Source organism: Salmo salar, chromosome ssa03, assembly GCF_905237065.1.
Source record: "Salmo salar chromosome ssa03, Ssal_v3.1, whole genome shotgun sequence".
NCBI classification, from domain to species: Eukaryota; Metazoa; Chordata; class Actinopteri; order Salmoniformes; family Salmonidae; genus Salmo; species Salmo salar.
The window spans coordinates 60,402,816-60,424,629 of NC_059444.1; the positions used below are offsets into that span (position 1 = coordinate 60,402,816).

Sequence of the window (21,814 nt, forward strand, 5' to 3'; positions counted from 1 at the left end):
CAGCAATGACAATGTAGACCTGGAGAAGAAAATTAAATATGCGTTTTGTTGAATTGAAATTCCATAACCCATGGCAATAATGCCAGAAAGTCTGATAATTCATGGCATAAGTGACAACAATGAGTCATTTTATATTTTGGCAGTTAATGATTTTAGGTCCGCTTCCACAACACAAACTCCTTGAAAAATAAAGCTCTGTATAAAATGTTTCCAGAAATGCATGTTCTGTAATGGAAATTTGCAGTTTGGGGACTTAATGAGATCAGATGAGTCTAATCCATTTTTGATCTGATAACATGGCAGGATTTCTTAATACCCATATAAAGGGAATCAGCTACCTAGTGAATAACAGCATTGTCAGCATGCCAGTCTGAAACAATGATATCAGAGTGCAGAAAGGGAACTAGCCTTGTAATCAGACAGAAACACACTACAGGGAAACGTGTACACAGTTCTAAAGAACAATACGATGATTTTTGACTGGGTGCATTGTGCCAGTCAGTACTTGTCTGTTGTTTTCGTCTCCAATGGCCTGCTTACATGTACATTGGCACAGGCAATTAAACCCAAGTTACCCAACACCTGCTAACAGGCTCTGCTGAAAAATGTGCCAGATCAGCAAAAGTTCATGAGTTTCATAATGCAATCCAAACACATCTTAACCATCTTTCTAACCTATATTTCCTTGTATAAAGCTTCTGGGTCATTCTCTCTGTCTCTCAGATAGTTTTAATTAGATTAACAATACCATGTGTGCCAAGTGCCAACGACCTCAACACACAGTAATTGCTTTCTGGATCATTAGTCGGTGGCACGTTACACTGCAAACAAACATGACTCCAAAACACTAGGCAAGGCTTAACAAAATGCGTTATTAATGAGACACTACAAAACATTACACTGGAAACATGCATTTATTGCATTACTACAGAAAACACATAAATGAAAAGGAAGACATCAAATTATACTACATAGCTGTTACGATTGAATTCCTGTGTAGATGAATAATAGATTTCCAAAGTAATACGTCATAGGATAATTCAATTTTGTTCCCACCCGAGTGAAGCCCTTTCCTCAGCTGTATCTCCTAAGTTTATTCTGTAAGGGGTATGTACATTTTGTATGTGTGCAATTTTTCTATTTCTAAATACGTAAATCAAAAACTAAAATAAAAGAGTGCAAAAAACTCAAGTGGAGGTCAGAGAAGCATGTTTAAAAGACTGTTATTACATTGTCTTTGAACATCTGTCTGTGGCTCCTCTTCAGTCATCTTCTGATGAGCGCTCATAAACGTTGCCTTGCCTCACGGAGAGCCTAAATAAGGGCATAAAATATTGTATCAGTGAGCCATTGTGATTTGACAATAGGAAAGAAGTGACTTGAATTGACAAGGATCTTCAGGTAACCTTCTGGATGGCATCCCTTGCAGGGTCATCCTGGAGAACCTTAGCCCTGTCCAAAGCTCTTTCAAAGTGGGCAACACCGGATTTAAAGTTGCCAAGCTTCACTGGGAGGGGACACATAAGGAAAGGACTGTTAGGACCAGTTTAATGCTATGACCAAGATCAAGTAGACCAAGACTAATCACAGTTTCCATGAAATCAACACTTGTGTCCAAAGTTTCTATGAAATAAACGCTTTTGTCCCCAGGTTGTAATTCAAAAGAATCAGCATTGATCAGAGTTGTACGGACATTTTCCCACAACTGACTGCATTCAACCGAAATGTGTCTTCCGCATTTAACCCAGCTCTGAATCAGAGAGGTGCGGGGGGGCTGCCTTAATCGACGTCCATGGCATCGACGCCTGGGGAGCTGTTGTGGGGGTTTACTGCCTTGCTCAAGGGCAGAATGGCAGATTTCTTTTCACCATGCCGGTTCGGGGATTCGAACAACACTGTACCAACGCTCTAACTTCTTGGCTACCTGCCGCCCCTCAATGGAACCACAGTACATAAAAAATACATTTTATTAATTAGATCAAGTTCAGACATGAGATAATGGCGTTTTCTTTAAGAGTCTGTAAAGATGAACTTTAAATACAGACCAGGGGGCCATTGCTATTGCTGTACACATCACAAACAAGGGAAGGGTTTCTCCACACTTCTACCTGCACTTACTCTCTGACTGTGCCACCAACACACAGGCATTCAGTTGCCACTTCTCATCAGCGATTTCATCGGCTACAGCGAGTGAGCGAACGCCGTAGTCCCGGGCCTCGGTGTGACGCTTCAGCTCCAGGTAGCAGCGGCCTATCTCATGGAACAGCCAGGTCCTCTCCAGACCGCCACAGGCCAGGGGGATCTTTTCCTCCCAGCTGAGAATGGAGAAGCAAATACACAAACACAGTGAATAGAATGGCACAGTGAATCCATACATTAGGAGTCCTTTGTATTCAAGAAAACTATTTGCTTCATCAAACAATCAAAACATATAAAAACACAGATGTGATGCCATATACTTTGAGTTTCCACTTACGCATCGATAGCCTGTGGGAACTTTCCTATTCTGGCGTACACTCGGCCAACATTATCAAGTGCCCTTGACTTTGCCTCTGGGAGTTTGCTGTTGGACAACAAAGAAAGTGAAACAACACTGTTAAAACAATAAGATGCAGTGTGTGAAAAGCACTTGATTTGAAATGCGGGTCATTAGAAAATCATATACTCTCCCCTACGTATTTATTTGGATAGTGAAGCTAAAACTCTTTATTTGGCTCTATACTCCAGCATTTTGGACTTGAGATCAAATGTTTTATATGAGGAGACAGTACAGAATGTCTCCTTATATTTGAGGTTATTTCCATACATATCTGTTTTACCTTTTAGATATGAATGCCCTTTATGTATCTAGTCCCCTCATTTGAAGGTGTCAAGTATTTGGACAAATTCACTTAGTGTATTAAATGGAGTCAAAAGTTTAGTATTTGGTCCCATATTCCTAGCACGCAATGACAACATCAAGCTTGTGACTCTACAAACTTGCTGGATGCATTTGCTGTTTGTTTTGATTGTGTTTTGGATTATGTTGTGCCCAAAAGAAATGAATGGTAAATAATGTATTGTGTCATTTTGGAATCCCTTTGATTGTAAATAAGAACAACATTTCTGAACACTTCTACATTAATGTGGATGCTATCATGATTAAGGATAATCATGTATAAAGATGAGTGAGAAAGATGCACAAAGATCATGCCCCCAATACATGCTAACCTCTCAACATTACCAATAAGAGGGGAAGTTAGCATTTGATCTCCAAAATCCTGGCGTATAGAGCCAAATTAAACGTTTTAGCCTCACTATCAAAATAAATGCGCAGTTGAGTGTACCTTTCAGACTGAAATTAAGTGTCCACTCCACAGCACTCACCATTGTCTGGCCAGGTCCAAGTCCTTCTGATGGTTGTCTAATGCTCTGTCCATTTTCCCCAGGTCAATCAGGGCATTTCCAATGCAGCTGTGAAGGTTCCCCAGCACCTCTTTCTTATTGGGAACCACCTCCTCTGACCAGCATTGAACTGACTTCAGGACCTCCTGAGCTTTCTTCAGGCTGCTCTCTGCATTGCCTGCAGTCAAAGCTTAAAGGGGGGGGGGATTGTTTACCATTGACCAGGATGTATTGATAAGCATCAAACTACCATATTCATCCTTGGGTCTGTTCTGTCTTACCTGCATCAATCTCTTCCAGGCTCTTGAGTACAAAACGGGTGGGATCAGAGGGAGGGTTCTGCCGGGTCTTGTTCCACTTCTGCTGCATGAGCTTGCGGTCTCTCTCCCGTGCATAGATGGGCTTCTGCTGGCGCCAGAACTCAGTGCGAGTGTCCAGATAGGTGATGCAGTTGAGGATGAGGTCCTGCAGTCTCTCCCCACCCCGCATCTTACCTTTCACCAAGTCTGGAGGCCATTTATGACTTTGACTTTAATGGAATATTTGCCCTTTACCACACACTGGGCTCTGTAATTCATGCTGATAATAATGATTGTGTAAGGGAAATCAAAGGACACGTAGTGGTCAATTCTCCAGATACGGTACGTGATAAAAGACTATCTTCCCAAGTGTGACAGTGTATTGATTGTGTACTGAAACTCAAACGAAAGAGTGAAAATACAGGAACATGCTAAGTAAAAGATTTTTGGCTGCGCTACCTTCATCTTTCAGTAGCTTCTCTAGGTACTCCTTATCGCTGTAGAGCTCTCCCAGAAGCTGCTTGGCTGTCTTCTCACTCTTAGGCGTCTTCTTGTTCTGCTGCCTCATTTCCCTTCTCAGGGGGTGAATCAGCCCCTTTGGCCGTCCCTTCTTCACCTGCCAACCAATCCCACACAAAGAACTCATCATGAGGATGACATACATGCAGAGGTGGGAGGAATTATGAAAAAGATGCAGCTCATCGTCTCAAGGCTTTACCATTGACTCACCTCATCTGCCTTGTGGAAGAAGGACAGGTCCCCCTTGTTTTCCAGTTTCACAGATGAGGGGCCTGAGGTGGTGGAAAGATAAGAGATTTAGAAAACCATATGCAAAACTTACAAAAACTGCATTATGAGAACAATCTGTTGATGTTTTACAAAAATATTTGGACCCAGTACTTACTGCCCACAGAGTTGTCGATAGCCTCCTGGGCCTTCTGGATTCCCAGTCTAAATTCCTGCAGCTCTGGCCGCAGTTTGTGCCCCCTGTGGTAAAACACCAGGGCAAACTCAAAGTCTCCCATGGTGTATAAAGCTTCCGCTTTCTGATACAAACCCTGGAACATGAGGAATACAAATAAATCAATGGATTTTGCTTGGGAAATGATGACAAATCAGAAACAACAGGGAGCCCTAGTGGTCATTGAAAATAAAAAAACGTTGAATTTCAGTACAGTAGCTGGCCAACAGGGGGATACATCTGTTCCGTTCCAAACAAAGCAGACAATACAAAGCTTCCCTCAATAATGGCATACACTGGCTGAGAGATAATACAATGACTGCTACACAATAAAGCCAAAGGCTGAAAATAGAACAGGGCTATATAATGATGCCAAATGTTTAAATTGCACCTTGAAGAATTCTTTGTCCTCCTTGAGCGAGGCCTCTGCGTCCCTCAATGCATTATCAGAATCTCCCATCTTTACATAACATTTGGATCTGGCAACCAGACAATTTTTGTCATCTGGCTGAAGAATCAATGCCTGAAAGAAATGTATGAACTGTCATTAGCTACAAATACAAACTTGTAGTGTAGACTTGAGTAGCAAAAAAGCCACCAGCCACTGACTGGGGAGACAGCCCAAACGACTTGGCAACCAGTACATACGTTTTCGATTGACAGCTGAGTAACAGAAGAAATTGTCTAAATGCACATACACAGAGATTGTATTCAACCACAGCAAATTGATTATATGGTCATAGCTAAATAGCTAGCTATAAGTGGCTAAATGTTTATTGTTTAGCTATCATTAGAGCTACCCCACAGATATCATCTTTCCTACTAGTCCCTTCCTGGACACCCAAGATTTAATCAGATCACCCATTACACAAACTCCACAGCAGGGGGCGGTAATGCAACTTTCGTCACGCCACTCAGTCAATAAACGAGCAACCGAGCATGCACACACTGCATTGTTAACCTGTGCTGTTCAGTCCACTGGGAGAAATGTAAAAAGTCCTCAAGAGGGGCCACACTGGGCAAGTTCGAGCGGATCACTTTTGTCAGCTTTTCAAAGTGTGTTGCATTATGGGGATAATAATTGTCCGACTTGCGCCTACATGTCAACAGCATTACAAAAATCATGTGATCTAAGGTCATGACATTTTGACTGCAGTCAACTGCAAGTTTCTTTTCATAACTTCATCCTGCATCCATCTCTTGCATTGTGGGAGGCTCTATTGCCAACCAATCATTCGTTTTTTTTACGTGACCAAAGACATGACTGAAACAGGAACCAACTGTGCCATGATGTGAATGTGATGTTTGAGGCGCTCTCTCACTAATTGATTGTACAATGTACACACGTATGATTTCCGTTTGTGGTTATAATGAAAACATTTTATAAACAATGGCAACACTGCCATGTTGATCTGAGCCTTGCTGTTGGAAAACCACATTAGTGTCCGACTTTTGGCTGTGTGAGATATACCTCCCCAGTCTGTTGCTTTAGCCTTACCACTCAAACACGCCCACTCTTTTCACGCCATTTCTCCCAGTGGGCGGTGCTATACATCATGGTGGGCGTGGGTTTCAAAGTGCAAAGACTGTCTGATGAGCGTCAACGTTCAACTGAGAACCCTCCCCCTGGGACCTCTTTCATACATTTCAGCCAGACTTGACCCTCGGGACCCAAGGGGTGCACGTATTGGTTTTTGCCCTAGCACTACACAGCTGATTCAAATAATCAACTCATCATCAAGCTTTCATTATTTGAATCAGCTATGTAGCGCTAGGGCAAACAACAAAATGTGCAACCCTTGGGTTTACAATTGCACTTTCATATCAGTACATCATTTTGCTGTATTTGAACTAACGATAGCTAGCTACCAGTGGAGGCTGGTGGGAGGAGCTATAGGAGGATGGGCTCATTGTAATGGCTGGAATGGAATAAATGAAACGGTATCAAACACATCAAACATATGGAAACCACGTTTGACTCTATTCCACTTATTCCAATCCAGCCATTACACAGAGCCTGTCCTCCTATAGCTCCTCCCACCAGCCTCCACTGCTAGCTACCAAGTGGGTGGACCAGTTTTCCCAAATGGGAACAGTGTGTAAACTAATGTCACATTTTGCTTGCTAGCCAACCAACAACGTCAATGCCGCTATCAAGACAATATACTATGAAATATATGAAACTGATCATGAGTAGATTTAATTTCACTACGATTGGTAGGTCAACATGCAATAATACCTGTATACTGTCTATCACTGAGATTAATTATTTGCATTGCTGGCTTCATTAAAAACAGTTAATCTGATGGATTTTGGATGTCCTTGGTCTTTTTTTACATGAGGCCAACTTTAGCATATTATCCGGGAGGCATACTTACACACCCTGTCTCATTACCTTGCGTGAATGATATCTCTCAACTTTAAACCTGGGTCAGCATTATGGGCGGGCCTTAGGGGGCCTGTCCGCCCTACCATAACTCCTTGCCCATCCAAATAAAACATGTAAATGGGGGAGGATGGCCGCGAGGTGTAATGGCGGTGGGGCAGGTGAAGCATGGCAAAGATTTTGGACGAAGGGGCGAGAGGTCGGAAATGGAGAAAAAGTTGGTGAAGCAACAGCTGTGCTGGAATGCAAACAATATGGGTGTCAGTTCTGATGGTGTGGAGTGGGAGGATGAGAGTCAAGGATGGGAATGGCCTTTAGTGGAAAAACATAGGAAGAAGAGAGATCATGAAAAGCATAAAGAGTGCCAAGGAAGCAAGATTAATGATGTGTTGGAGTGGAAAGTGGTGATAATGTTTGATGAGACCACAGGGCCTCACTTACACCCTATCCGACTAACTAATGCCGTAGAGAAAGAGGTAGCTGAAGTGAAATTAGCTCGGTTCATCGGAAATTGTATATTGTTAATATTGTGTGGTAGCCAGGCTCAGCAAGAGAAGATTCTGAAAATGGAAAACCTTAATGGGAAGAAGATTAAAAGCCATGTCCCTGGTGATTATGCTAGATTGAGGGGAGTCATCACTGGGGTCCCAATATCTACTTCAACAGATGAAAGTAAAGAAAATGCAAAGGGAGGCTGAGTGATTTAGGCTTTAAGGTTGATCAGTAGGACAGAGGCTTATCAGTGATGCTGAGGTTTGACAAAGTCTTGCTGGGAAAAGTACAGATAGTTTCAATCTTAGAGAATTTGTCCCATATGCACTGTGGTGTTTTAAATGCCAAATAATAGGACATGTAGCTGCTCAGTGTAAAGGAAAGAAAATATGTGCCAAGTGTGGAGGGGCACATGATTACGGTGAATGTAGAAGAAATGTGAAGGTTAAGTGCTGAAATTGTGGGGGTGAACACAGTGCAGCATTTGGTGGATGCCAGGTACAGAGAGAGGCTAAAGTGCCTCAGAGATATAGGATCAGTCATGATGTATCATATGCAGAGGCCATAAAACAGATTGGTAGAACTACAGTGAGGACTGATAGACCTCACATGGATGTACCTGTAGTTAAGTGGACCTACTGTGGAACTACCTAAGTGGACCTACTATGGACCTACATAAGTGGACCTACCTACTGAATTTAGTTGACTTCATAGCTTTTATTGGTGAGGTTAACAATACAACTCGGGTTGTGGAAAGCAGAAATGCCAGGTTGAAGGTTATTGTGGAGATGGCAAAAGAGATATTGGAGGTAACAGATGTTACTGTTGAAATGGTTGTTGACATGCTGAACAATCCTAAAGGTGGAGTGTTTCAGCAGGATATAGATAAAGTTTAATGGGGTTGGGGAGAGTTTTTTTGGGGTAGGGTGGAGGGTGTGGTAGAAGTTAGGGATTTATTTGGTTTTGAATTTTATGTTCATGGTCGTACAGAATAGGCACAGATCATGATTGATCGTACATTCCAGCACAGTAGGTACACTTTAAACGTTTGTTTGCGGACCATCATCATATCGAAGAAGGTGAAGTGTAATGGCGACTGTTAAGAGTTTCTTGAGTCGACGCCACATGGCGGGAAAATTCAAGATACCACACGTCTTGGGACAAGAACTTTGATTTGCTATGCTCTCTGGAGCTGAGCGCTGTTGAAAGGAGTGATAACTGGGGTGGTGTTAAATGTTGAGAACCAATTGAAATTGAAGATTCCCGGTGTCTGTGACGCCTGCCGCTTGGTGTGACGCAGACCCGGTGGAGAGTGTGGTGAAACAGAGAAGATACTGTCTGTCCTGCTGAGTTTTGATGCAGAGTCTTTACCAGACAATGTCAAGTTAGGTGTCAGATATCCAGTGGGAGCTTTGGTCCCGACCCCTAGTTTGGTAACAGCTGCTGTACAGTAACCTAATAAACATCTGCATTTTGAAAGTCTTTTTAAAATCGAATTATAATATATTTTATTAACAAAACCCAAAGATGTTGATGAAAAAGTACTGTAGATGCTGTGTTTTCATTTTTAGAATACTGGGCTTAAAGTAGTAATGGACGTGGGTTGCAGTTCACACCTTGATGAGAAATTAAATTGGACAATAGCTAGCCAAAACGCTCATAACAGCTAATTGGTGCTGGAAACGAATTTGAATGATTGTATAGAAACACACACGCCACATAACAAATTTAAACTTAAAACATGTTTTTCATTGAATGAAACATACATTTTATGGGTGAACACCTTATAGTTTCATTGCATTGACATGCCCAGCATTAGTTAAAGTCGTCTGTTTTTGTTCAAAATATTAAGTTATTGAAACTGAAACGGTGTATCCCGAATGAATGGTAGCAGCAAACAATGTACCAGGCCAGCTGTAATTTACAACCTGATAGCAAAATTCTTTGGACTACCAAGAAATGTATTGGTGAATTATATTAATCATGCATTGAACTGCATCCATCTATTCTCCCAAAAATGCCTTACTTTACTTCATGGAATTTTGAGACAAATAGAACATATTTTTAAAACCTCTTATAAAGTTGGTTTTGAAGCATAAACTGGGAATTTGATGTTTTACTAATATTATGATTGTCCATTTGTTTCATATCTGCAAAGTAGTTAAAATGCTGTCAGTTCCACTTTAAATACTTCAAAATCAATTAACTATACAGTATTTGGTTCTCTTTGCTTAACATCAATAAGCACAAAGTAAAGAAAATTGTGACCTGTAATAGTTTTTTAAAATATGTGCCAGAAATGTATTTGTGCCTCTTTTTCCAAGAAGGACCGTAGTGATTGTATCAGATGTTATCAGATAATAAAGAGTGTCTTCACCTGTTCTCCAATCTCTGGTGGTTTAGCCATCTATCAAAGTTTGTTTACAATATTTCATGATATTGTGTAAGAAATATTATATAAATGTGAATACTGAATGTGTTATGATGAGAAGGAATTCAAGGAAACAGCCAACAGACCTAGAAACTTGTTTCAATACATTTTATTTGCAATGTCCAGCAATGAAATATGGTATGAAACAACAGATTTACATCAGTGTGTTTTTTAAAAATCTTTCAGTATGTTTATATATTGTCATCTTTACAGTACAACCAATAAATATAAAGCACTTCCTAAATAGCACTGAGCCATAAAAATGCATTAACATTTTAACCAGTAGAAATAAGTATAAGTACAAAGTATTTCCTGAATAGCAAATTGTATGCAGTGATACTTATACATTTTGAAAAGTCCTTTATACAAGTCCCTCACTTTAGTCAATCTCTTCAATGGTTGGGCCTTGGGAGCTGACACCAGAGCTGGTCCGTGCCTCATCTCCACAGCAACCTGTGGGCATCCCTCCCTGCTGGTACAGCTTGGTAATGATAGGCTGGCATACTTTCTCCAGCTCCTTTAACTGATGCTCATACTCCTCTTTGTCGCCTAGCTGGTTGCTCTCCAACCAGGAAATAGTCTGGTCGCACCTGTCCACTACTTTCTTTTTGTCCTCCTCGCTGATCTTGCCTTTCATGTTGTCGTCCTCCACGCTGCTCTTCATATTGAAGGCGTATGACTCCAGGGAGTTCTTGGCTGCCATCTTCTCCCTCTGTGCGTCATCCTCAGCTTTGTATTTGTCAGCGTCCTGCACCATCCTCTCAATATCTTCTTTGCTGAGCCGGCCCTTGTCGTTGGTGATGGTGATCTTGTTCTCTTTGCCCGTGCTCTTGTCCACCGCTGATACGTTCAGAATACCATTGGCGTCGATGTCAAAGGTCACCTCGATCTGAGGGACTCCTCGTGGGGAAGGGGGGATCCCAGAGAGCTCAAACTTCCCCAGGAGGTTGTTGTCCTTGGTCATGGCTCTCTCTCCCTCGTAGACCTGGATCATGACCCCGGGCTGGTTGTCGGAGTAAGTGGTAAAGGTCTGGGTCTGTTTGGATGGGATGGTGGTGTTGCGTTTGATCAGGGCGGTCATGACACCTCCAGCGGTTTCGATGCCCAGGGACAGGGGAGCCACATCCAGCAGCAGCAGGTCCTGGACGTTCTCAGACTTGTCGCCAGATAAGATGGCCGCCTGGATGGCAGCGCCGTAGGCCACCGCCTCGTCTGGGTTGATGCTCTTGTTTAGCTCTCGGCCGTTGAAAAAGTCCTGCAGGAGCTTCTGGACCTTGGGGATCCGGGTGGAGCCTCCGACCAGGACGACATCGTGGATTTGGGCCTTGTCCATCTTGGCATCCCTGAGGGCTTTCTCCACAGGCTCCAGTGTTCCCCTGAAGAGGTCAGAACACATCTCCTCAAAACGAGCCCTGGTGATGGAGGTGTAGAAGTCGATGCCCTCAAAGAGGGAGTCAATCTCAATGCTGGCCTGGGAGCTGGAGGACAGCGTTCTCTTGGCCCTCTCGCAGGCTGTCCTCAGTCTCCTCAGAGCCCGCTTGTTCTGGCTGATGTCCTTCTTGTGTTTCCTCTTGAACTCCTCCACAAAGTGACTGACCAGGCGGTTGTCAAAGTCCTCCCCGCCCAGGTGAGTGTCTCCAGCCGTGGCCTTCACCTCAAAGATCCCATCCTCGATGGTCAGGATGGACACGTCAAAGGTGCCCCCACCCAGGTCAAAAATCAGGACGTTGCGTTCCTTGGACTTGCCTTTGTCCATACCGTAAGCAATGGCTGCAGCCGTGGGCTCGTTGATGATCCTCAGCACATTCAGCCCAGCGATCACTCCAGCGTCCTTAGTGGCCTGTCTCTGTGAATCGTTGAAGTAGGCAGGGACTGTGATGACTGCATTCGACACCTTCTGGCCCAGGTAAGCCTCAGCGATCTCCCTCATCTTCACCAGGACCATGGAGGAGATCTCTTCTGGGTTGAAGGATTTGTTCTCACCTTTGTAATCTACCTGAACTTTAGGCTTTCCTCCGTCGCTGACCACCTTGAAGGGCCAGTGCTTCATGTCAGCTTGCACGACCTGATCGTTGAACTTTCGGCCAATCAGGCGTTTGGCGTCGAAAACGGTGTTGTTGGGGTTCATAGCCACCTGGTTCTTTGCTGCATCTCCGATGAGTCTCTCAGTGTCTGTGAAGGCCACATAGCTGGGCGTGGTCCTGTTGCCCTGGTCGTTGGCGATGATCTCCACTTTGCCGTGCTGGAACACCCCCACACAGGAGTAGGTGGTGCCCAGGTCAATGCCGATAGACAGGCCTTTAGCTGATGACATCTTGATGGTTTGGAGTTAGTTGCCTACAAAATAATGAAATATTTTAGAAATTGATATTATTCTACGAAAATCTAGATGCAAGTAATGTCAATCTCCACCAACAGAGATGTTATCCTAAATATACTGGAATAACAACCAGACCTGGGTTCAAATACATGCGTACTTAAGTATTTGTAATTCTTATTTTCTGTGTATTTGAATATTTTCAGATAATGCGGCAACTTCTATTTAAAGTATTTGAAAGTATTTTCTAATAATTTCATATAAATACTATTTGAAACTATTTTCAAATACATTTCAAATACACCTAGGAACAAACAATTCTGGGTTCAAATGCATGAAATATTTCTATTTTAAAATACACTTGTCTGTGTATTTGAGTATTTTCAAATACATGCCAATACTTTCCAAATGTATTTCCAAACACATTCCAATATTCAACTATTTATATTTCAAAATGTACTGGTATTTGAAAGTCCTTAAAAAACAATAATATGCATTTGAACCCAGGTATGATAACAACACTGTTGTCAATGTTTGTGTTATATATTAGTGTTATACACTAATACTGGCCAGGCACATATTCAGTGGGGTTTAACAAAGACAATGGTAGACACAATCATTTCTGCTAATCTACTACAGAGAAACTCTTTTCACAACAGGCCTACATTTTTTTCTATGAACACTCCTGAATAATATTGTATTATCGTCACAGAATTAGAGCAGATGTTCTTCAAAACGAAGAAATAACTAATTATAATATGCTACAACAAAAAAGAATTTAGGCATAGTCTGAACAATGAAATAAGATAATAAATGGATGACCATTATATCTTTATAATATTATTTCTTTATTAGTTAACCAAATATTGTGGCATAATGTTATAGCTAAATCGGCTATGTCGACACAACCAACATAGCGTCATTTTCTATTTCTATCAATTTTATAACTGTCACAGCCATTATGAAAATAGGGTACTGAATTAGTTTCCCTTTACTTACAGTTTATGAATGTAGAGGTCTTTCGAGCGTGGTCTTCTCTTTTCCCTTTAGTATTCTCGTTGAGTCGATGTTTGAATCTGAATTTAACGTTACTTCACCAGAATATATACCATCCCCATTGCCTAAAAAAAATGTACTTATGATTTCTAGACATTTCTCGAACGCTCTGACTACATTGCCCAATGAGAGCGCAGCATTCCTGCGCAATGACGCACCTGCGAGGCGCATGCATTGCACGCGCAGGAAAAGAAAGTTCTCGTCTTTCCAGAGTGTTCGAGAGGCGCGGAGACCTGTCTAGAACGCACACACACAGCACACAAATAATGAAACCATTATTTGTCTTGATTAAAATAATCAAAAACAGTTAATGATTCAAATTTCAACACAAATGAAAACATGCGGTTTAACCTTATTCAGTCGACATTTCAGTCTATCGGCAACACTGCAGTTGCTCAACAGTTCACGAGATGTCAGTCTATAATTTTGTCTCACTAATGAATAATAGATATGTATTGTAAGACCGTTGAGTGCCTACTGGACAAGTGGTATACAAGCAACTCACCACAAGTTAATGTGCCTCCAGGGAAGATCCTTTTTTGTATTACAGCCAGAGTATATAAAATATCCAGTATTCATTTTTAAATGAAAGACAAATGATGAACACACCGGCTAATCCTTCTCTATTCTATTCAATGTTATTCTGTTCTATACCATTCTAGTCTAGCCTATTCCGTACTGATGGCCCATCAGTTTACATTTGCTTACCACAAACAAGATATCCCCATGATATCCCCATTATGGGGATATCTTGCTTATGCTAAGCAAATGTGAACTGCTTGTGACATTCTCCTGTGAATTTTAATTACAAAAAACACAAATGGTAGCTAAAGAATTTGCTAATACACAGTACATTTGGAAAGTATTCAGACCCTTTGACTTTTTCCACATTTTGTTACGTTACAGCCTTATTCTAAAATTGATAAAATTGTATTTTTTAATCAATCAACACAGAATACCTCATAATGACACAGCGAAAACCGGTTTTTAGAAATTGATATATATTTATTAAAAATAAAAAACAGAAATACCTTATTTACAGAACAATTCAGACCCACATACTTATCAGACTTTGAAATTGAGCTCAAGTTCATCCTGTTTCCATTGATCATCCTTGAGATGTTTCTACAACTTGGAGTCCACCTGTGGTAAATTCAATCGTTTAGACATGGTTTGGAAAGGCACACACCTTTCTCTATAAGGTCCCACAGTTGACAATGCATGTCAGAGCAAAAACCAAGCCAAGAGGTCGAAGGAATTGTCCTTAGCAATCGGAAGAGCCTTGGTCAAGGAGGTGACAAGAACTGATGGTCACTCTGACAGAGCTCCAGAGTTCCTCTGTGGCAATGGGAGAACCTTCCAGAAGGACAACAATTTCTGCAGAATTCCACCAATCAGGCCTTTATGGTAGTGGCCAGATGGAAGCCACTCCTCAGTATAAGGCACATTACAGCCTGCTTGGAGTTTGCCAAAAGGCACCTAAGGGACTCTCAGACCATGAGAAACAAGATTCTCTGGTCTGATGAAACCAAGATTGAACTCTTTTGCCTGAATGCCAAGCGTCTCGTCTGGAGGAAACCTGGCACCATCCCTACGGTGAAGCATGGTGGTGGCAGCATCATGCTGTGGGGATGTTTTTCAGTGGCAGGGAATGGGAGACTAGTCAGGATCGAGGGAAAGACGAACGGAGCAAAGTACAGAGATGAAATGAAAACCTGCTCCAGAGCGCTCAGGACCTCAGACTGGGGTGACGGTTCACTTTCCAACAGGACAACGACCCTAAGTACACAGGCAAGACAGCGCAGGAGTGGCTTCGGGACAAGTCTCTGAATGTCCTTGAGTGGCCCAGTCAGAGCCCGGTCTAACATTTCTGGAGAGACCTGAAAATAGCTTTGCAGCGACGCTCCCCATCCAACCTGACAGAGCTTTATAAATTTGCTTAAATAATTTTTTTTTTTGCTTTGTCATTATGGGGTACTGTGTGTAGATTGATGAGGGAAAAAAACAATTTAATCAATTTTAGAATAAGGCTGTAACGTAACAAAATGTGGAAAAAGTCAAGGGGTCTGAATACTTTCCGAATGCACTGTATTGTAAACATAATTCCCATGTAGCAGTAGCTAGTTGTATTGATAAATACATCAGTATGAGACGTATTTACTGCTCACAAAATTCAGACGGTGGTGATTGCAACCTTTCAAAAATATTTTGTAGCCCTCCGTCTATCATGGAAACATGATGCAAATATATACTGCGTTCATAACCAAGTGGGAGATGGGAATTGACCAATTATGAAGTAGAGTCATACAGCACCTGCCCGCACACGCTGGCTTTCTGTCTGACTCGCTATCGCAACAATTTTTAAGATTTTACTGAGTTACAGTTCATATAAGGAAATCAGTCAATTGAAATAAATAAATTAGACCCTAATCTATGGATTTCACATGACTGGGAAGGGGTGCAGCCATGGGTGGGCATAGGCCCACACACTTGGCAGCCAGGCCCACCTACTGGTGAGCCAGGTCCAGCCAATCAGAATGAGTTTTTCCCCATAAAAGGGCTTTATTACAGACAGAAATACTCCTTAGCACCCTCCCCACACCCCCTCAGACGATCTTACAGGTGAATTAGCTGGATGTGGAGGTCCTAGGCTGGTGTGGTTACATGTGGTTTGCGGTTGTGAGGCCGGTTGGACGTACTGCCAAATTCTCTAAATCGACGTTGGAGGCAGCTTATGGTAGAGAAATTAACATTCAATTCTAAGGCAAAAGCTCTGGTGGACATTCCTGCAGTCAGCAAGCCAATTGCACGCTTCCTCAAAACTTGAATACATCTGTGGCATTGTGTTGTGTGACAAAACTGCACATTTTAAAGTAGCCTTTTATCGTCCCCAGCACAAGGTGCACCTGCGTTATGATCATGCTGTTTAATCAGCTTGTTGATATGAAATAAATAAGCTTTTGTGAGTATGGAACATTTCAGGGATTTTTTATTTCAGCTCATGAAACATGGGACCAACACTTTACATGTTGCATTTATATTTTTGTTCAGTGTAGTTTGAAGAGAGCAGAGTTGGAGAGACTTGCACTTTCTCTTGAGCTATTTTTATAGCCTACCTTTTAAGAGTGGGACGATTAAAAAAAAATACAAAAAAATTAGATGGAGACTAATATGGGTGATCAATATTTATTTCTAGACAATGTAGTAAACTATAACCTAATCATTTAGGAAGTAGATTTCCTTGGAAAGATAACTGCCCTGTGCTTCTCTGCCCATGCCGCTAAAGCCTACTCTGCTAAATTGAGACCACATGAGCACCTGATGTATGGCTACTGAACTTGAAGCAGCAAGAATGACGACAGCGGACACTTGCACTTTCTCTTGTACTACGTTTTGCTTATAGGATATAGCCTACCTTTCAGGAGGACGATCTGCAGGCTGAGACAAATAAATCAGTAATCAATATTTATTGAAAATGAAAGAACAACTCTCACTCACCATTGCGCTTTTCAATGATGATAAAACATTTTGATTGCACCTGGACTCACATTGGTTGAGCGCCCTCCACTTTTTTCCATTATCAATATTTATTTACACACACTGTATTAAATTATAGTCTAATCCTATTTAAGTACATTTCCTTGGAATGATAACTGCCACGTGATTTTCAAACCATGCATAGGCAGCCTACTCCATTTCAATGAGACCACACATATACTAGGCGCACTTGAAGTCGCATGCCGGACTAGGAGAGGAAGGCCACTGAAGTTGAAGCAGCTAATTTTTTACATGATTTTTTTTCCTTCCGCGAGACAATCTCTGTTGGGACCAAGATAATTGCGGCCTGCAATTCGGGGCGTTCCTGCATGTGGACATTCCTATATCTGCAGAAACCCCTCTTTATAATTATATTGGTCAACTTTTAAGCTAGGAGACGGAAGGTGGGTGGTGCACCAGTACAGTAGGTTGCGTTAACGCACAATACCGTTGGATGCCAGCTGCCGATAAACCCCACAGCCGAAGGGGCGGCAACGGTGGCTAGCTGGCCATACACCAGTAGACAGTGTCCTTCGTCACTGCCTGTAGGGCACTGTTTTCTCGCAGTTACGTTAACAACGGTGAGGACAGGTGTTTGGCAGGCTGGAGCGAAGGTCACTGTGTGTTATTTTAGCAAGCTAGTCCCGTACACAGCAGGTGGGAGATGGGGGCGACACCGTGTGCTATCTAGCTAGCATGTGGTGTACCTAACTAGCAAGCTAGCTGTGCTGGTGGGATGTTGGGGCTACTGGTAGACAGTGTCTTTTGCCCCCCCCTGTCGGGAATGGTTTTCTCCAGTACACAGCAAACAGGGGCCACACCGTGTGCTAGCTAACTAGCAAGCTAGCTAGCACATGATGTTGCTCCCGCCTGCTGTGTGCTGGGGGCGATGGACACTGTCTACAGCTAGTAAAGCAGGGGAGGGGTGTCCATTCAGGAACCGATGGGGGGGGTGTAAATCCAAGACACTATATTTAGTGTGATATGTTACGTTTTCTAATGGTATGTATTAATTTGTGGATGTCCATCATCGACTTGGTATGATATGTTACGAATTGGCAAAACATATTGTTGGGTTTTATTTCACTCATTAGATGTGATGCATTACCATTTACATTATATTGTATTAACATAGATTGAGCAACATATAATAGACATGACTAACTGGAGGGTTGCTGGCTAGTAGGAGTGTAGGCTGAGTAGACTCGTGACACACACACACACACACACAATGCCTGGTGGTGGGGCCGCTCATGGACAGGTGTATGTGAGGAACTGATAGAGGGGAGAATGGCTGTGGCACAAGAACAGGCACTGTCCTTGGGTGTCTGACTCTCGGGTACACACACGAAGATAAGCTAGAAGACAACTATGCTTGGCAACAAAGATGCGTCTAGAGGCTGGGACCAGCCTGCACGCCAACAATAGGATGAGTAAGTTTAAACCACGCTCATCCTCCCTCTGACAGGCCAGTAGTGAGCGGGAACTATCTCTGTCAGAGTATTTAATGAAGAACTTATTTCATTTTCAGTTCTCTGTTTGCCCTGCGAGGTGTTACAGTGAACCCGTATATACGAAGATTGCATTTACCATTTATTCTGCTTGACTAATTCTATTAATAAAACAGCTGAAAATATATTCAGTAGCCTAGTGTTAAATTTTGTTCTGATACCAGAATTGAATTGAATTGACGCAGCCTTAACAATATGTTGAAATCAAATCTAATTTTATTGAACACATACACGTGTTTAGCAGCTGTTATTGAGGGTGTAGCGAAATGCTTGTGTTTCTAGCTCCAACAGTGCAGTAATATCTAACAAGTAACATCTAAGAATTTCACAACAATATACACAATACACACAAATCTAAAGTAAAGGAATTTAGAATATATAAATGTCAGAGCGGCATAGACTAAGATACAGTAGAATAGAATGCAGTATATACACGAGATGAGTAATAAAATATGTAAACATTATTAAAGTGACTAGTGTTACATTATTAAAGTGGCCAATGATTTCAAGTCTATGTATATAGGGCTGCAGCCTCTAATGTGCTAGTGATTGCTGTTTAGCAGTCTGATGGCCTTGAGATAGAAGCTGTTTTTCAGTCTCTCGGTCCCAGCTTTGATGCACCTGTACTGACCTCGTCTTCTGGATGATAGCGGGGTGAACAGGCAGTGGCTCGGTGGTTGTTGTCCTTGATGATCTTTTTGGCCTTACTGTGACATCGGGTGCTGTAGGTGTCACAGAGGGAAGGTAGTTTGCCCCCGGTGATGCTTGGGTAGACTGCACCACCCTCTGGAGAGCCCTGCGGTTGCGGGCGGTGGAGTTGCCATAACAGGCGATGATATAGCCTGGCAGGATGCTCTCAATTGCGCATCTGTAAAAGTTTGTGAGAGTTTTCGCTGCCAAGTCAAATTTCTTCAGCCTCCTGTGGTTGAAGAGGTGCTGTTGTGCCTTCTTCACCACACTGTCTTTGTGTGGGTGGACCATTTCAGTTTGTCAGTGAGTGTACGCCAAGGATGTGGAAAAGGGGTGCTCCTTCTGCTGTTTCCTGAAGTTCACAATCAGCTCCTTTGTTTTGTAGATGTTGAGTGAGAGGTTATTTTCCAACACCACACTCCCAGGGCCCTCACCTCCTCCCTGTAGGCTGTCTCGTCATTGTTGGTAATCAGGCCTACTGCTGTTGTGTCGTCCGCAAACTTGATGATTGGAGGCGTGCGTGGCCACGCAGTCATGGGTGAACAGGAGGTACAGGAGGGGGCTGAGCACGCATCCTTGTGGGGGATCAGCGAAGTGGAGGTGTTGTTTCCTACCTTCACTACCTGGGGGCGGCCCGTCAGGAAGTCCAGGACCCTGTTGCACAGGGCGGGGATCAGACCCAGGGCCTCCAGCTTAATAATGAGCTTGGAGGGTACTATGGTGTTGAATGCTGAGCTATAGTCAATGAACAGCATTCTTACATCGGTATTCCTCTTGTCCAGATGGGATAGGGCTGTGGATCTGTGGATCTATTTGGGCGGTAAACAAATTGAAGTGGGTCTAGGGTGTCAGGTAAGGTAGAAGTGATATGATCCTTGACTAGTCTCTCAAAGCACTTCATGATGACAGAAGTGAGTGTAAGATAGTCATTTAGTTCAGTTCAGTTTTCTTGCTTGGGTACAGCTGGTCTGCGCATGCTCTGAGGACGCGGCTAGGGAGGTAATACGGTCGGCATTTGATTGTGAGGTATTCTAGGTCGGGTAAACAAAAGGACTTGAGTTCCTATATGTTATCACAATCACACAATCAGTAGTTAATCATGAAACATACACCCCAGCCCTCCTTATTCCCGGAGAGATATTTATTGTTGTCTGTGCGATGAACTGAGAACCCAACTGGCTGTATGGACTCAGTGTATCCTGAGAGAGCCATGTTTCCTTGAAACAGGGTATGTTACAATCCCTGATGTCTCTTTGGAAGGAAATCCTCGCCCTGAGCTCGTCAACTTGATTATCCAGAGACTGAACATTAGTGAGTAACATCCTTGTAATCAGTGGGTGGTGTGTGCACCTCCTGAGTTGGACTAGAAGTCCACTCCAAATACCTCTTTTCCGCCGGTGGTGTTTTGGATCAGCATCTGGAATCAGTTAAATTGCCCTAGAGGGTACGAACAAAGGATCCGATTCGGGAAAGTAATATTCCTGGTCGTAATGCTGGTGTGTTACCGCCACTCTGATATCCAAAAGCTCTTCCCGGCTGTATGTAATAACAAACAAATAAATTCTGGGCTAGTAATGTAAGAAATAACACAGAAAAAAATTACTGCAAAGTTGCCAAGGGGCAACTTTGTTGTAGCTAACATTAGCTACGTTAGGGTTACAGTTAGGAGTTAGGTTAAAGGGTTAAGGGGAGGGTTAATTAGCATGCTAAATAGTTGCAAAGTAGCTAAAAAGTAGTGAATAGTTGAAGTTCATAATTAGCTCAAATGCTCAAGTTGTCTGTGTTGAGGTTTGAACATGCAACCAGCGGGTTCCTAGACGTTCGCGTTATAAGCCTATCCACCCTCCCTTAAGTAACCTTACCGAACCTAAAGTCAAATTTGAGTGTCACGGATTTACGTTTACTATGTTACGTCTAGTCTATGAGACCAGGCTAATGTATGCAGTCCTCTATGGCGAAGTTGTAAATACCAGTTGGATGCGTTCACGTGCTTTGAACTCGTTGAGAAACGCTGATTGGCTAATGACCAACAACCTGCATAAACCACATACTAAAAGTACAGCGATCATGCTTGTAAAAACATATGGTTTAACAACCATATTAATAAATGTATTTTATAAATAATAACTTGTAGCATTCAACTGACGAATATTTCCTTAATAGATAACATGAGAGCCGTGGGCAGGCTGATTGACGAGTTTCCCACTAGTAAAATTGTTAGCTACCAGTTGGAGGGGTGTTCAAGTGATTTTTTTTTTAGTCGTATGTGGTAAATTCCCATTTAGCACTTGGTTACGAACGAAGCAACACAATAGTCCTCCCTGCACCTATTCCTGCTTCCACCCTCTTCCTACTTCTGCCAATCCTCTCTCCCACTAACGTTAGCTAGCTAACTTTACTAGCTACAGTACTGTAGCTGCTAGTTAACAACACAGAGTAAAGTTAAAGCCGTACCGTAGAGTAGCTTTCAATGGCTTTGACATACTCTCCTTTGTGGTACAACTGGTCCCCCTCGGCCATGTAAGTAGAAAATGTGCTTTTGGGTCCTTGGTCTCCTTCATTGTCAGACATGTTTGCAATTTTTGCAACAAAGTCCCAGTGGTATCCTAGCAACCAGCCTAACAAGTCTCTCGATGGGTCATTCTATGTCGTCACTAGTTACCACATCCACAAAGGCATAAACCCAGCCTATTTCTACAATGTATCTTCTTAAAACGTGATTTTAAACCTAACCTTAACCACACTGTTAA

At 42.5% G+C, this 21,814-nt stretch overlaps 2 protein-coding genes across 2 annotated transcripts; both read right to left on the reverse strand.

Moving 5' to 3' along the window:
- Positions 1-895: 895 nt before the first annotated feature.
- odad4 (outer dynein arm docking complex subunit 4) lies at positions 896-21,700 on the reverse strand. Its single transcript, XM_014192868.2, has 11 exons — positions 21,519-21,700; positions 5,036-5,167; positions 4,588-4,741; positions 4,413-4,474; positions 4,143-4,299; positions 3,666-3,890; positions 3,367-3,574; positions 2,477-2,563; positions 2,119-2,315; positions 1,407-1,507; positions 896-1,314 (listed from the first exon to the last, which is right to left on the reverse strand). The coding sequence occupies exons 1-11, from the start codon at positions 21,633-21,635 to the stop codon at positions 1,285-1,287; spliced, it is 1,470 nt and encodes a 489-aa protein (XP_014048343.1). The 5' UTR covers positions 21,636-21,700; the 3' UTR covers positions 896-1,284.
- On the reverse strand, positions 10,048-13,469 carry LOC106601018 (heat shock 70 kDa protein). Its single transcript, XM_014192866.2, has 2 exons — positions 13,270-13,469; positions 10,048-12,290 (listed from the first exon to the last, which is right to left on the reverse strand). Exon 2 carries the CDS (start codon positions 12,265-12,267, stop codon positions 10,333-10,335), a length of 1,935 nt encoding a protein of 644 aa, XP_014048341.1. The 5' UTR covers positions 12,268-12,290; positions 13,270-13,469; the 3' UTR covers positions 10,048-10,332.
- Positions 21,701-21,814: the final 114 nt, after the last annotated feature.

Coding starts and splice junctions, on each gene's coding strand:
- LOC106601018 (XM_014192866.2), bottom strand. CDS start 12,267: ATGTCATCAGCTAAAGGCCTGTCTATCGGCATTGACCTGGGCACCACC.
- odad4 (XM_014192868.2), bottom strand. CDS start 21,635: ATGTCTGACAATGAAGGAGACCAAGGACCCAAAAGCACATTTTCTACT. Junction 4,300..4,412: donor TCTTCCACAAGGCAGATGAG/GTGAGTCAATGG, acceptor ATTGGTTGGCAG/GTGAAGAAGGGACGGCCAAA. Junction 1,315..1,406: donor CAAGGGATGCCATCCAGAAG/GTTACCTGAAGA, acceptor GCCCTTATTTAG/GCTCTCCGTGAGGCAAGGCA.